At 41.6% G+C, this 16957-nt stretch overlaps 1 protein-coding gene across 2 annotated transcripts in view; it reads left to right on the forward strand.

The window, feature by feature from the left end:
- The first annotated feature begins 1916 nt into the window (after nucleotides 1-1916).
- Nucleotides 1917-16957, forward strand: part of PPP2R2A (protein phosphatase 2 regulatory subunit Balpha) — a 75111-nt gene continuing 60070 nt past the window's right edge. Inside the window, exons 1-2 of one of the 2 annotated variants that reach the window (XM_067470676.1) lie at nucleotides 1917-2142; nucleotides 9410-9487. In XM_067470676.1, coding sequence (XP_067326777.1) covers nucleotides 2136-2142; nucleotides 9410-9487 — 85 coding nt within the window. In that variant the 5' untranslated portion in view covers nucleotides 1917-2135. Of the gene's footprint in view, nucleotides 2143-8688; nucleotides 8831-9409; nucleotides 9488-16957 lie in introns of those variants that run through there. The other variant, XM_060787259.2, reaches the window with a different exon arrangement.

Raw genomic sequence — 16957 nt, forward strand, 5'->3', positions numbered from 1 at the left:
AAAGCAAGGGAAATCTGCATTTTAATACCATAGCCTTGTACTGTCAAAAGTATCATTGAACTCTACGAAAAGTTGTGGTTTTTATTTGTCAAAACATTTTAACAAGGCAATCTTCACTGCTGGGCTTTAAATCCCCATCTCGGGCCTCTTCTACACTGCCGTCGATGTCAACACCGAAATACAACACCGCCTGAGCTCTGCGTGTGCAGCATTTTCCCGAATGAAGCAGAGAGTGTTTGAGGACCGGGACATCCGTAGGGATACCAAGGTGCTTGTCTACAAAGCTATTGTCCTCCCAACTCTGTTATATGCCTGCGAAACGTGGACTGTCTACAGACGTCACATGCAACTCCTGGAACGATTCTATCAGCATTGCCTCCGGAAAATCCTGCAAATCTCCTGGGAAGACAAGCGGACAAACGTCAGCGTGCTGGAAGAAGCAAAGACCACCAGCATTGAAGCGATGGTCCTCCAACATCAACTCCGCTGGACCGGCCACATTGTCCGGATGCCTGACCACCGTCTCCCAAAGCAGTTGCTCTACTCCGAACTCAAGAACGGAAAACGGAACGTTGGAGGACAGGAAAAGAGATTTAAGGATGGGCTCAAAGCCAACCTTAAAATCTCTGGTATAGACACTGAGAACTGGGAAGCCCTGGCCCTTGAGCGCTCCAGCTGGAGGTCAGCTGTGACCAGCAGTGCTACAGAATTCGAGGAGGCATGAGTGGAGGGCGAAAGAGAGAAACGTGCCAGGAGGAAGGTGCGTCAAGCCAATCCCGACCGGGACCGCCTTCCACCTGGAAACCAATGCCCTCACTGTGTAATGTTTTGTTATTGCTTATGTTTTTAATTTGCTTTGAATTGTATTGTTATTGTTTTGCTGTTGTTATGTTGAGACCTTGGCCTTTGTAAGCCGCATCGAGTTCTTCGGGAGATGCTAGCGGGGTACAAATAAAGTTTAATAATAATAATAATAATAATAATAACTAGCTGTCCCCTGCCAGGCGTTGCTGTGGCCCAGTCTAGTGATCTGGAAATGAAGTAATGAGAATGTGTTGGTTTCAAATATATGTAATGTCTTTCTGCTTGTGGGTAAACAGTATTTCTTGTTGTTTCTTTGGCAGTGTCAATGTGGTGATTGTTTGGTTTGCCTACTCTGGAACATGTAACATATCATTGTCCTTCTTTAGGGGTCCCTTTGAAATCTTTGATACTGCATCTGTCATATACATATTCAAGAGAGATATTGACAAGCTGGAATGTGTCCAGAGGAGGGCGACTCAAATGATCAAGGGTCTGGAGAACAAGCCCTGTGAGGAGCGGCTTAAGGAGCTGGGCATGTTTAGCCTGGAGAAGAGAAGGCTGAAAGGAGATATGATAGCCATGTATACATATGTGAGAGGAAGCCACAGGGAGGAGGGGGCAAGCTTCCTTTCTGCTTCCCTGGAGACTAGGACGCGAAACAATGGCTTCAAACTACAAGAAAGGAGATTCCACCTGAACACCAGGAAGAACTTCCTGACTGTGAGAGCCGTTCAGCAGTGGAACTCTCTGCCCCGGAGTGTGGTGGAGGCTCCTTCTTTGGAAGCTTTTAAACAGAGGCTGGATGGCCATCTGTCAGGGGTGATTTGAATGGAATATTCCTGCTTCTTGGCAGAATGGGGTTGGACTGGATGGCCCATGAGGTCTCTTCTAACTCTTTGATTCTATGATTCTATGATATATGTGAAGTTTGATGAGGACTCGTGTCCTAGAGTAAGGCTTGGCTTCACCTCCGCGCCTGCGCACTGGAGGCCTGGCGGGCGGCGCCGAGGCGGGCCAATCGCGTGGCTCGATTCTTTCTTTCCCTAAGGTCCCGCCCCCTTTCTATAGGTGACGTCACGAAGGGGAGGAGGCCTGAGCCGGCGCCATTTTGAAAGTGGAACCCGAGAGAGGGCGGAAGTGGGAGGAGGGCGGGGGGAGGCGGCGCGGAGGCAGGTCCAGAAGCCCAGAGAGAAGCGCGGCCTCTCCGCCTCCCCCCCCGGAAGGCATCCGCGCCCATCCGCGCCCGGCTAGGCCTCTCCCCCTCGGCCTCCGGGTCAAAGGGGAAGCCGAGGGCCCGCTGCAACCGACGCCGCCTCCATTGGGAGCCCAACATGGCAGGTAAGAGCGGCCCAGGCCCGCCTTTTCCTCCCTCCTTCCTCAGGTGAGGAGGAGGCGCTGCCTGGATTGCCCACTTCCGCCCCCTCTTATCCTCACCATTTCCCATTTAATTCCCTATTTCCCTTCTCCCCTTTGGCATCCTCCATTGATTGCCCTTGTTGCTTCCTTGGTTCCACCTCAATTTTGTTTACACTTCCATTTCCTTTCCCCCCCTCTTCCTTCCCATTTCCTCTTCCTCAGAGAGGAATTAAAGTCTTGTTTTCTCCGAGGCGGAAGTTGTGGATTTGCAACTCATTCATTCATTTATTTTCCTGCAAATTTGAGTCCTGAACATTATTGCAGTCAATGTGAGATGGGGATTTCCTAAGGCGAGGCTTTGCAAGGTTAGGAAACCGATTTGCAAGACACTTAGCAGCTTTGGCTGCAAAAAGCGAGTTTTAGACTGCATGTGTGAATGGCTGACCTGGGTTCATCATTTCCATGCAACCTGGGGGTTTCTTGCAGAGAGATTGAAAGCTGTGTGGGAATTGCAGCTTGTTGATTTGCAAGATACTGAACAGTTTTGGCTACAAAGACTTTTAGATTGGGCTGCATGTGTGAATGGCTGACCTGGGTCCAACATTTCCATGCAACCTGCGAGTTTTAGACTGGGCTGACCTGGGTCCATCATTTCCATGCAACCTGGGGAGTTTCTTACAGAGAGATTGAAACCTATGTGGAAATTGCAGCTTGTTGATTTGCAAGATACTGAACAGTTTTGGCTACAAAGACTTTTAGATTGGGCTGCATGTGTGAATGGCTGACCTGGGTTCATCATTTCCATGCAACCTGGGGAGTTTCTTACAGAGAGATTGAAACCTGTGTGGAAATTGCAGCTTGTTGATTTGCAAGATACTTAACAGTTTTGGCTACAATGACAGATTGTATCTTGTTGATTTGCAAGATACTTAACAGCATGTGTGAATGGCTGACCTGGGTTCATCATTTCCATGCAACCTGGGTTTTTTTACAGAGAGATTGAAACCTGTGTGGAAATTGCAGCTTGTTGATTTGCAAGACATTTAACAGCTTTGGCTGCAAGAAGCGAGTTTTAGATTGGGCTGCATGTATGAATGGCTGACCTGGGTTCATCATTTCCATGCAACCTGCGAGTTTTAGACTGGGCTGACCTGGGTCCATCATTTCCATGCAACCTGGGATTTTTTTACAGAGGATTGAAAGCTGTGTGGAAATTGCAGCTTGTTGTTTTGCAAGATACTTAACAGTTTTGGCTACAAAGACTTTTAGATTGGACTGCTTGTGTGAATGGCTGACCTGGGTCTACCTTTTCCTTGCATCCTGGGGAGCTTCTTGCAGAGAGATTGAAACCTGTGTGGAAATTGCAGCTTGTTGTTTGCAAGATACTTAACAGTTTTGGCTACAAAGACTTAGATTGTATCTTGTTGATTTGCAAGATACTTAACAGCATGTGTGAATGGCTGACCTGGGTTCATCATTTCCATGCAACCTGGGGTTTTTTTACAGAGAGATTGAAAGCTGTGTGGAAATTACAGCTTGTTGATTTGCAAGATACTTAACAGTTCTGGCTACAAAGACTTTTAGATTGGGCTGCATGTGTGAATCCCTGACCTGGGTTCATCAATTCTATGCAACCTGGGTTTTTTTTTTACAGAGAGATTGAAAGCTGTGTGGAAATTGCAGCTTGTTGATTTGCAAGGCACTTAATAGCTTTGGCTGCAAAAAGCCAGTTTTAGATTGAGCTGCGTGTGTGAATGGCTGATCTGGGTCCATCATTTCCATGCAGCCTGCGAGTTTTAGATTGGGCTGACCTGGGTCCATCATTTCCATGCAACCTGGGTTATTTTACAGAGAGATTGAAACCTGTGTGGAAATTGCAGCTTGTTGATTTGCGAGATACTTAACAGTTTTGGCTACAAAGACTTAGATTGTATCTTGTTGATTTGCAAGATACTTAACAGCATGTGTGAGTGGCTGATCCAGGTCCATCATTTCCATGCAACATGGGGAGTTTCTTACAGAGAGATTGAAATCTGTGTGGAAATTGCAGCTTGTTGATTTGCACGATACTTAACAGCATGTGTGAGTGGCTGATCCAGGTCCATCATTTCCATGCAACCTGGGGAGTTTCTTGCAGAGGGATTGAAAGCTGTGTGGAAATTGCAGCTTGTTGATTTGCGAGATACTTAACAGTTTTGGCTACAAAGACTTTTAGATTAGGTTGCATGTGTGAATGCCTGACCTGGGTTCATCATTTCCATGCAACCTGGGTTTTTGTTTACAGAGAGATTGAATGCTGTGTGGAAATTTCAGTTTGTTGATTTGCAAGACACTTAATAGCTTTGGCTGCAAAAAGCAAGTTTTAGATTGGGCTGCATGTGTGAATGGCTGACCTGGGTTCATCATTTCCATGCAACCTGTTTCTTACAGAGAGATTGAAAGTTGTGTGGAAATTGCAGCTTGTTGATTTGCCAGACACCATCAGCTTTTGCTGCAAAAAGCGAGTTTTAGATTAACCTGTATGTGTGAATGCCTAACCTGGGTTCAGCATTTCCATGCAACATGGCATATCCTGGAGTATTTCTTACAAAGAGATTGAAAGCTGTTTGGAAATTACAGCTTGTTGATTTGCAAGACACTAATAGGTTTGGCTGCAAAAAGCGAGTTTTACCTTGGGTTGCATGTGTGAATGGCTGACCTGGGTTCATCATTTCCATCATTTCAAATCCTGGAGGGTTTCTTACAGATTAAAACCTGTGTGGAAATTGCAGCTTGTTGATTTGCAAGGCACTAACAGATTTCGCTGCAAAAAGCGAGTTTTTGATTGAGCTGCATGTGTGAATGCCTAACTTGGGTTCAACATTTCCATGCAACATGGCATATCCTGGAGTGTTTCTTACAGAGAGATTGAAAGCTTTGTGGAAATTGCAGCTTGTTGATTTGCAAGACACTAAGAGCTTTGGCTGCAAAAAGCGAGTTTTAGATGTGTGAATGGCTGACCTGGGTCCATCATTTCCATGCAACCTGGGCATGTCTTACAGAGAGATTGAAACCTATGTGGGAATTGCAGCTCGTTGATTTGCAAGACACTCACAACTTTGGCTGCAAAAAGCGAGTTTTAGATTGGGCTGCATGTGTGAATGTCTGACCTGGGTCCATCATTTCCATGCAACCTGGGCATGTCTTACAGAGAGATTGAAACCTATGTGGGAATTGCAGCTCGTTGATTTGCAAGACACTCACAACTTTGGCTGCAAAAAGCGAGTTTTAGATTGGGCTGCATGTGTGAATGGCTGACCTGGGTCCATAATTCCCATGCAATCTGGGGGTTTCTTACAGAGAGATTGAAAGCTGTGTGGAAATTGCAGCTTGTTGATTTGCAAGACACTTGACAGTTTTGGCTGCAAAGTGCGGGTTTTGGATTGGGATGTATGTGTGAATGGCTGACCTGGGTCCATCGTTTCCATGCTGGTGGTTTCTTACAGACAGAATAAAACCTGTGTGGAAATTGCAGCTTGTTGATTTACAAGACATGTAATAGCTTTGGGTGCAAAAAATGAGTTTTAGATTGGGCAGCATGTATGAATGGCTGACCCGGGTTCATCATTTCCATGCAACACAACATCTGGAGGATTTCTCACAGAGAGATTGAGACCTGTGAGGAAATTGCAGCTTGTTGAGCTTGCATGGTTTGAAAATGCAAAAGATCCACCCTTCTGCAAACCCTTCTTCAGTTTCCTCTCTACCTTGCAATCTGTTCACAAACACAAAGATTCAGAATCTGGCAACATGGGCCAGATTGTGTTGAGGTTTGTGTTGAGGTTTGTGTTGAGGTTTGTGTTGAGGTTTGTGTTTGTCTCCAATCTTTCCACCAAGAAAGCTTTGAATGGAGGGAGGTTGTGAGTACTGCCAAAGAAACCCCGCGTTTTCTGCATGAGTTATTTTTCTCCTGCAGGCAAATCCGTCAATGGGATTTGCCTGCATTTATTCAGAGTGGCTTCTTCTGAGGCTGAGAGAGTGTGGCTTACCTAAAATTGTTTTCCACAACTGAATGGAGATTCAGACTCGGCTTTCCCAGTGTCCTTAGTCCAAAACCACCCTAACCGTTTTCCATGAGTGCATCTAAACTGTCAAATTAACACAGTTTGACACCATTGTGACTGCCACAGCCTATTGCTACGAAATCCTGGGAGTTGTAATAATTTTGTGTAGTACTCTGGCAGAGAAAGCTCAGGACGCATTGTCGAAGGCTTTCATGGCTTGAATCACTAGGTTGCTGTGAGTTTTTCGGGCTGTAAGGCCATGTTCCAGAAACATTCTCTCCTGACGTTTCGCCCACATCTATGGCAGGCATCGTCAGAGGTTGTGTTTCTTTTTTTTTTTGTGAAGTTTTTAAAATTTTTATTTATAAATTTATCAAACAAAATGCATAAGCATACATTCTTCCCACTTTTTACAACATCGTAGACAGAAGAGTATGTCATATTATATACAATCTAACAGTAAAAAAGAATCAAAAACATCTTTAAACATATTTCTTATCTTTTTAAAACTTTCCATACACCTTATACTATGTATACCTCTACCACACACCTTTTATCTACTTATACATACTTTATTTCTTTATAATTAGTATTTTGTCATTTTCCCCCTCTTCCCCTTAGTTTCTAATATAATTTCTGTTCTAGTTTTATTTTGCTGTAACATGTTGTCCGGGCTTGGCCCCATGTAAGCCGCTCCGAGTACCCATTGGGGAGATGGTTGGCGGGGTATAAATAAAATTTATTATTATAATATAGTTTCCAATATACTTCACAACCTCTGAGGATGCGTGACATAGATGTGGGTGAAATGTCAGGAGAGAATGCTTCTGGAACATGGCCATAAAGCCTGGAAAACTCACAGCAACCCAAAGCTTAGGACCTTTCAAAATTTTAACTCCCAGTATCCCATTGCAAAGAGCAATGGTAGTCCAAGTGCTGTTGAACTACATTCAGTTTGCAATGTGCTTATTTTTTATTTATTTACGACATTTATATGCCACCCTTCTCACTCCGAAGGGAACTCAGAGCGGCTTACAAGATATATATACATGCAATATATTGTATTATTAGCATAGTACAATATCAATAGTATTGTCGAAGGCTTTCATGGCTGGAATCACTAGGTTCTTGTGGGTTTTTTCGGGCTATAGGGCCATGTTCTAGAGGCATTTCTCCTGATGTTTTGCCTGCATCTATGGCAAGCATCCTCACTACCTCTGAGGATGCTTGCCATAGACGCAGGCGAAACAGGAGAAATGCCTCTAGAACATGGCCCTATAGCCCGAAAAAACCCACAAGAACCTAATATCAATAGTGTAGATGCAATTTATAGTGTAGATCAGGGATCCTCAAACTATGACTTGGGGGCCGGATACAGCCCTCAAAGTTCATTTATCCATCCCTCGCTCAGGGTCAACCTAAGTCTGAAACAACTTGAAAGCACACAACAACAATCCTATCTAATCAACAAAAGCAGGCCCACATTTCCCATTGAAATACTAATAAGTTTATATTTGTTAAAATCGTTCTTCATTTTCATTATTGTATTATTTTTAGTGTTTTTGCACTACAAATAAGATATGTGCTGTGTGCATAGGAATTTATTCATTTTTTTCCAAATTATAATCTGGCCCTCCAAGAGTTTAAGCAAGCCCACATTTCCCATTGAAATACTAATACATTTATATTTGTTAAAATCGTTCTTCATTTTAATTATTGTATTATTTTAAGTGTTTTTACACTACAAATAAGATATGTGCAGTGTGCATAGGAATTTTTTTTCCAAATTATAATCCAGCCCTCCAAGAGTTTGAGCGACTGTGACCTGACCCTCTCTTTAAAAAGTTTGAAGACCCCTGGTGTAGATCAAGCCTTGGCAAACTTTGGGTCTCTGGGTATTTAGGACTGCAGCTCCCACAATTCCTAACAGCTGGTAGTTTGCCCATGCCTGGTATAAATGCAGTCTTAAACCCCCCCCTAAAAAAAAAAGAAGAAAAGAATTTGAAATGTATAGAAAACACACTGTAATCTTCAGGAGGCCTTGTTTACCTCTTCGGCAAGGTTGTTTTGAATCAGTGTATTGAACTATAATTACAAAGTAAAATACCTTTTTTCCAGTTCAGCGTGGTGCCCAAATAGGGAGCAACGTTTTCTTTTCACAAAGTAACAAAGGAAGATGGAAATAGAACACTTGTGGATTGTTTGCGCTTTTCCTGTGCTCTGATGGCTGTGTGGCGATGGAGTGACCACTCTTCCCCTTCTGGCTTGAACTTTTTCTTAAGTTGCTTGATTGTTGCTGTTGTTGTTTTTTTTAAGGAAGGGAGGAACTCCTCCCTCTCTTGCTCCATCCCCTTGGTCAAGATGCCACGGTTACGCAGCTGTTTTCACACACACGCACACACACACATCTTCGTTTTCAGGGGAAATATTCAGGGAAAGCTCCATTTTGATAACTGCCTTTCAGCTTCCTCCACGAGCCTTACCCAATGACTTGCTCCGAATGACATGTCCAAGAAATGGGTGGCGTGTCTTTGGCATGTTTGGGTGGAAGGTTCAAATGATTCACCGCCTTCCTTCTGCCGGGGCAGGAATGTTCTTGAAGCTTTCTCTCCGGTCCATCTTTTACGGTAGTTTCAAGTTTATTTGTAACTGAGGTGACTTCTTCAAGTTTCAGAATTATAGATTTCTTTTATAACAACAATCTTAAGTTTTATTCTTGTTCTACTTTCTGTAAATGGCAGAAATGAAGTTGTCAACAAATTAAAAAAATGTTCCCTTATGCTGCTTCACTCCTGATTCTAGTAACTTAGAAGTAAAGTTCCAAAGTTTGTGTGTGAGAGAAAGTTTGGTTTGTAAGAAGAGCAGTCATGCATTGTGTGTTGTGTATCTTCAGAGTGTGACAGCTTATGAAGTTGAGTAGTTGTGACCTGTCTTTGTAGAGAAACTGATTGCGACTGTGTTCATTTGGACACATCCCTAGTGACAAAAATGTTGTGGGCTGTGTTGAGGGACAATAAGAAGAGCTTGCAAGTAACTTTCTGCTTTGGAAATACTCTTCGCCTTTGTGGGCGTGGTGGGTGCTCCCTTTACATTTCCTATCCTTGCCAACAATCGCTGGGTATCAGACTGGAATGCTAACATTGTGCAGTCAAGCTTAATAACCAGGGTGTTGCCCAGCTTTTATTTAACTTTTGTTTTGTTTCTAGGAGCCGGTGGCGGCGGGAATGACATTCAGTGGTGTTTTTCTCAGGTGAAAGGGGCTGTGGATGATGATGTAGCAGAAGGTAAGAACAAGATCTGATTTAACCTGTTTGTATTATTAACAGCAGTAGGATTCTGGTACTGGTAGTTTATTAGGTATTACTTGAAATTATTGTTTATTGTATTCTCATGTTTTATTTAGTTTACTGTGTTGATTGTTCTGTATTCTGGTTTTATTTTATTGTAATGTTCTGTTGGGCTTGGCCTCATGTAAGCCGCCCCGAGTCCCCATTGGGGAGATGGTGGCGGGGTATAAATAAAGTTTATTATTATTATTTGAAACACAACAAGATGAGTCCACAGCAGACAAGATCACTTTGCTGGCTGTTGTATTGGATTACACATCGGACAATTCCCAAGTGTTTAGGACTGTGTGATGTATCGGTGAATGATGCATGCAGATCCCAGTAAGGTGGCCTTCTGCAGCTGGCAGATGGTAATCTTGTCAGCGCCGATTGTGTTTAAGTGCAGGCCAAGGTCTTTAGGCACTGCACCCAGTGTGCCGATCACCACTAGGACCACCTTGACTGGCTTGTGCCAGAGTCTTTGCAGTTCGATGTTTAAATCCTCATATTGTGTCAGCTTTTCCAGATTATTATTATTATTATTATTATTATTATTGTGTCACCCCAAGTTTGTATTCCTTGTGTCAACAGTAAATTGTGAAAGCTTGAACCTTGCGTCACACAGCAGCTTTTCTATATACAGTCCCTGGGTTTTTACCTCGTTGCTCCATGTGATATCAGGCTACTTAATTATGTGTCTTTAGGTGAGCAATATTATCAGCAGTGAAATTATTTTAGTACTATCCCTTTTATTAAGTATTTCTTGAAATCTCCTTGTTTCACCCAAGTTTTAGTTCCTTATCTCCATATGTGAACAGCAAGTGTTCAGAATATTTATTTATTTATTTACGGCATTTATATGCCGCCCTTCTCACCCTGAAGGGGCTCAGAGCGGCTTAGAATGTATATTTTCATACAATATATTATATTATTAGCATAGTACAATGTCAGTATATATTACTATATATCCTGATAATATCCATCCTTTGACAACGCATCCATCCTCAAATATATTCTAAGAAATTGGATATGTAGTTAGATTAGTCCTTCACAATGTGCTTATCTCTAAAGGTCCTAGATTATGATTCCAACACTCTTATAGCCAGTAACTTGGTACAACTTTCTGATATAGCTGAATAAGCCACCCAGTTTGACACACATGATGCTGAGTGGAAACATCACACAAGTTATGTAAAATTTATTTTTCAGAAGAACTGTTATGTTGTTTTCTTCAAGTTAACCTATATTTAATGCTTCTCCCATCTTTGTATACATTTTCTGAGGAGACTTTAAATTGCAGTACAATTTTTAGCATATGGAGTTAAATGCTTGGTGTAATGTCATGGGAGATGGAGAATACATGATGAGGAGAGGGGCACAACTCAATGTAGGACAGCAGTTTTTAGTGTCATCTGTGCTCCATGTGAAACGGGGAGCATGAGGCCTCCCAGGTGCTGTGATATTTGCATTTAGCTCAAAGATTGAGAAATCCTCCTTATACCATGACTACAACTTCCATCATCTCTCAACATTGCATGTCGTAATCGAGCGGTATCTGCATGATCACAGAGTTGTTGTTTGTGCTCTAAATACATCACACTTGTAGTCGCCAGCTGTGATGAAGACTATCTTTGTTTGCAATTGAACTGGATGTCAGTGCATTTTCCTTTTAGTAAATGAATACAGACACAAATTTTTGCTCTGTACACATTCACTATTGAATGATATGTTTTTCTAGCAAGAAACAGTCAGACAAGTCCAGTGTTGTCTGATCCTTGATAGTATCCTTCAAATCTTGAAAGTCTATCATGCATTTGGAATATAATTACTAGGGGATGCTATGCATACTAGGTAGCCAGGACTTGAGTCATTTTCAGAACTTATTCTAAAAAAACCCTTTGTTTGAGAATTGCTTTGTTTTTGAGAAGCTCTGTGATTCATGCTGCATGCACTGTGTCAAATGGTTATTTTGCATTTGATCCATTGTCTCCTTAAAACAAAATATGTCTAATACTGTATATAAGCCTAGTTTTCAGCCCTTTTTTTAGGCTGAAAAAGCTCCCCTCTGCTTATACTCGAGTCAAGGCTATTTATTCTTTTATTCTGTTATTAGTATTTTTATTTTATGTATTTTATTACATTTACAGTATTTTACTCTATTATTATGATTATTATTACATTTATTATATTTTATTATTATTGCATTTATTACTTTATTATTACATTTACTATTTTACTGTTATTATTGCATTTCCATTACTTTACTTTGTATTATTATTATTATTATTATTATTATTACATTCATTATTTTACTCTGTTATTGTTGGAAGGATACATAAATACATTTATATTGAAGAAGGTTAGAATAATGATTTCATCAGAGTTGGGCAGTCTTATCTCAAATTACAATTTTATGTAAATATTCAACACCATTTTACCTCCTGATGCCTCAGTTAATGTAATTTTATTGTTACCTATTTTTATTTTGAAATTTACCAGTAGCAGCTTCATTTCTCACCCTCGGCTTATACTCGAGTCAATATGTTTCCCCAGTTTTTTGTGATAAAATTAGGTGCCTCGACTTATACTCGAGTATATACGGTAAATTGAAAGAAATAGCTGTGCGTTATGGTTTGGGAACCCATTTGCTTGTAAAGGTGGTCATTGTTAGTTACTAAGAACTGTGTTTCACTGAATCAAAATCCAGCATGGAGATGAGTATTCTCTTCCACATATTTGAAAGCAGTTACATGTAGTTTATGTAACAGGAAGTCATGAATATGTTTGTCCTGCCAACACTCCTTAAAAGAAAACATGCATCCTACTCAAGTCTGTGTTTACTAAGTAGAAAACATTGCTAATTCTGTTGGAATTGCATTCCATTAATCATACATATGAAATCCAATGTGTATAGATTGATATTTTGGTCTGGGATTTGGAACACAAAGTGAGCTGTGAAATTACAGGTGTCCTGGGGTGAGTCATGGAGACAGCATGGTGTAGTGGCTTCAGCATTGGATTGTGTCTCTGGAGACCAAGCTTAGAATCCTTACTCAGCCACGGAAACCCACTAGGCAAACCCACAGGGCAAGTCACACTTTCTCAACCTTGGGAGGAAGAAAAGGCAATCCCCCTCTGACCAAGCCCTGCTAAGAAATCTGGAAACATAAAGCCACAAAAGAATAACAAGTGACTTACATGCTCTCAGCTCAACCACATTTATGAATGGGGAAGAAGCCAACCATGTACTTTCCCTAGAGATTACTGGGGAAAGGCCACAGATAAATGGAATTTAAACAACAGCCTTAATCCCTAGTATTTAGGACCCCCCCCCCCCCCCCAATGAAGCACAGAAGAGTCCCAGGTGGAATTCTTGGTAGTAGAACTTGGAAAGGCCTGCATTTTTGGAGAGCTGTGGTATTTTCCAGTGGATGTTACAAGGACAAATGGATTGAATGTTTGATTCACTAAAAGGCAGCCTTACTTCTTCTCTCTAACCCTGTATTTAGAATATTTTTGGGCTGTAAGCATACCTCAGAATTGTATTGGAGGCCCACAAACACTTCTGAGGTGATGCGTCTTTTGGTGTATGGTTATATTTTATTTTGTTATTTCTTGTATTTATTTTGATATTTTTGCTTCTTTGTATTTTATTTTGCTGTACTGTAATTTTGGGCTTGGTCTCATATTAGCCACCCCGAGTCCCCTTTGGGGAGATGGTGGCAGGGTGCAAATAATAATAAAGTAATAAAACTTTATTTATATCCCGCCACCATCTCCTCAAGGGACTCGGAGGGCTTACATGAGGCCAAGCTCAACAACACATCAATAAAAACAAGAAAGCAATAAACAAAAATAATACAATACAATGCAGTTAATATAAATCAAATGTAAACAATAAACAATAACACACAAGGATTTAAAAACTTATGGCTTGGCCAAATATAATAGTTTAAAATTAAAAATAAATGCTGGGCGTGAACAAGATAGGATATATTATTATTATTATTAACTTTATTTGTAGCCCGCTAGCATCTCCCGAAGGACTCGATGTGGCTTACATTGGCCAAGGCCTCAAAACACAACACAACAATACAACACCTAAAGCAAATTAAAAACAGTTAAAGCAATATTAACAACAAGCAATAAACAATACATCAAGACACAATAAAACTGGGCCAGGCCAGAGTAATGGGTACAAGATTAAAAGTGCTGATGTGGCAGGAGGTATGTAGGATTATAGGGTAAGTGCAGTGTGCGGTGTGCAGCAATCTTAATTTCTACTAAAGTGCTTCTGGGACTTGGTATTGGAGATTCCTAATCTGGGAAGGCACATCGGAACAGCCAGGTCTTCAAGTTCTTTCTGAAGACTGCCAATGTAGGAGCCTGTCTAAGATCTTTGGGGAGGGTGTTCCAGAGTTGAGGGGCCACCACAGAAAAGGCCCTGTCTCGAGTCTCCACCAAGCGCGCCTGCGACGCAGGTGGAATCACGAGCAGGGCCTCTCCGGATGAACGAAGTGAACGTGTGGGTTCATAGACGGAGATGTGGTCATATATCTGGTATAAGGTTTTAAAAGAAATGAGGGGAGCGTAGTCCAACCCAATCCAATAGTAAAGTGCATTCTGAGGACATTGCTGGGAATTTTTCCTAAAGTTTGTTATTATTATATCCTCATATCCACAGATTGAATATCCAGTCTATGGATAAGAGAGTCTTGCTATGTTGTTGTATGTCTTACTGTGTTGTTGTATCTGGTTCCCTCCTGAAATCTGACCATTGCCCATGATGGCTGGACACTATGGGAATTGATTTGGAAAAGCTGACTGAGTCTTTAAGAGAGAACCCTCCCTTTTTAGGGCCCTTCCACACAACCCGATATCCCAGAATATCAAGGCAGAAAATCCCACATTATCTGAGTGTTGTTTCAGATAACCCAGTTCAAAGCAGATATTGTGGAATTTTTTGCCTTGATATTCTGGGATATAGGGCTATGTGGAAGGGCTCTTACTTGTTACCAGAACCTATTTCTTTTATTTTGATTGAAGAGACAGCAAGGAGTTACGATCCCTCACTTGCACAGTGTTCATCATACGCCAGCAAGGTGTGGCAAGTCCCTGACCAAAAATAGTTATCCCTCTGGCACATTTCTTTATAATGTCTTCAAAGAATATATCTCCCATTGTTCTGTAAAGTAATGTATTTACTTCTGATGCTGAAATTCAGAACATTTTTGCTTAGAGATTGCTTTTGGATTATGAACATAAATATGTTTCAAAATGGTGAATCTCTAACAACATCATTGCTATGTAAAACTTTGTATGTAGCTGTATGCAGGGCCTTCTGTTGGTTTCTTTATATCACGTTCATGGACTGGTATATTGTTTCTGCCATATTATTACCACCATAATGTACTTTCCTGGGAACTCAATGCATTTAGAGGGCAAAAGAAAAATCAGAAAAATATTATGTAATTGAGGGGGGGCAGTCCAGGCAGATAAAGAACTCTAGCTTAGCCTCCCATTTTGGTACAAACATGCACAAGGTCCATCTGTATGTGCTTTTGTGTTAGATGTATTAAATGGTTTAGTGGCCAGCTCCTAGGATTTGTACTTTTGTTGTTGTTCATTTGTTCAGTCGTCTCCGACTCTTCGTGACCTCATGGACCAGCCCACACCAGAGCTCCTTGTCGGCCATCACCACCCCCAGCTCCTTCAAGGTCAGTCCAGTCACTTCAAGGATCCCATCCATCCATCTTGCCCTTGGCCGGCCCCTCTTCCTTTTTCCTTCTACTTTCCCCAGCATCATTGTCTTCTCTAGGCTTTGCTGTCTCCTCATGATGTGGCCAAAGGACTTCAACTTTGTCTCTAGTCTCCTTCCCTCCAATGAGCAGTCGGACTTTATTTCCTGGAGGATGGACTGGTTGGATCTTCTCGCAGTCCAAGGCACTCTCAGAACTTTCCTCCAACACCACAGCTCAGAAGCATCTCTCTTCCTTCGCTCAGCCTTCCCTAAGGTCCAGCTCTCACATCCGTAGGTTACTACAGGGAATACCATGGCTTTGACTTACATATGTTATAATAATGTAATTACTTATAGAATATTTTAAGAACGTCTAAGGACTCTAAACATTGTATTTTATGACAGGCTAAATGAGGACAAGGGAATCTACGACCCTTTGCATGTTTTGGCCTATAGTTTTCTATCAGCTGCATCCACATGATCGGTGGCAAGGTGTCACAAGATTAGTAGTTGAAAATAACTTCAGGGCTAACATTTGTTTGGAGGATTTGTCTTAAACCCCTTTTTCCCAACGTCTTGTCCAACAAGTCAATCCATCCGACAACACATACGTAACTAAGTAGTTTGCCTCAAGCCAAACATATAATACTGATAGTGTGTATCTTCATATCCTATACGATAGAGATTATTGCTATGATAGAAGTATTAGGAATTTTTATACCACAGAGTATTTTATACTTGTCATATCCTTAGAACTTCATTCCAATTTCTCACAGACTAACTTCAAGTCGCTTCCAGTATTCAGAATCACTGCCTGAATATCAAGCAAAAAGTGGGTGCTAGAAACAATATACAAAAGCTGACTGGCACAGCCTGGGGATTACAACCAGATACAGTGAAGGCATCCATCCTTGCGCTTTGCTATGCTGCTGCTGAGTACACATGCCCAGTGTGGAACACATCTCACAGTTCTAAAACAGTGGATGTGGCTCTTAATGAGACATGTCGCATTATCACAGGGTATCTGCACCCTACACCACTGGAGAAATTAGACTATTTAACCAGTTTTGCACCACCTGACATCAGTAGGGAAGTAGCAGCCAATAGTGAAAGGACCAAGGCAGTGACATCCCCAGGCCATCCTCTGTTTGGATATCAGCCAGCACGTCAACGACTTAAATGCCTTAAATCAAGAAATAATTTTCTAAGATCTGCAGAGATACTCGCAGGAACACCTCAGCAAGCAAGAGTCCAAATGTGGCAGGCTAAAACCTGGAACCTCAATCTATGCCTGATATCCTTCGGGGAGACTCCCTCCTGTGCAAGACTGGGTGACTTCGAAGGCACTGAACAGACTGTGCTCTGGCACCACAAGATTGCAGAGTCAGCCTTAAGCAATGGGGCCACAAAGTGGAGTCCACGACATGCAAGTGTGGAGAAGAGCAAACCACAGACCACCTAGTACAATGCAGCCTGATCCCCACGCAATGGAGAACCTTCTTATAGCAACACCAGAGGAACTCCAAGAGACCAACTACTGGTCAAAGGACATTTAGTATAATGGCAAGTTTTTAATCTTCGTGTTTTTTAAAAATATATGACAGCTGTACCCTTGGTTCACTCCTGATATGATAAATCAATGAATAAATACAGACTAGCTTTGCATGTGGCTGCCTGTATTTCATCAA

Source organism: Anolis sagrei, chromosome 7, assembly GCF_037176765.1.
Source record: "Anolis sagrei isolate rAnoSag1 chromosome 7, rAnoSag1.mat, whole genome shotgun sequence".
Lineage (NCBI taxonomy): Eukaryota > Metazoa > Chordata > Lepidosauria > Squamata > Dactyloidae > Anolis > Anolis sagrei.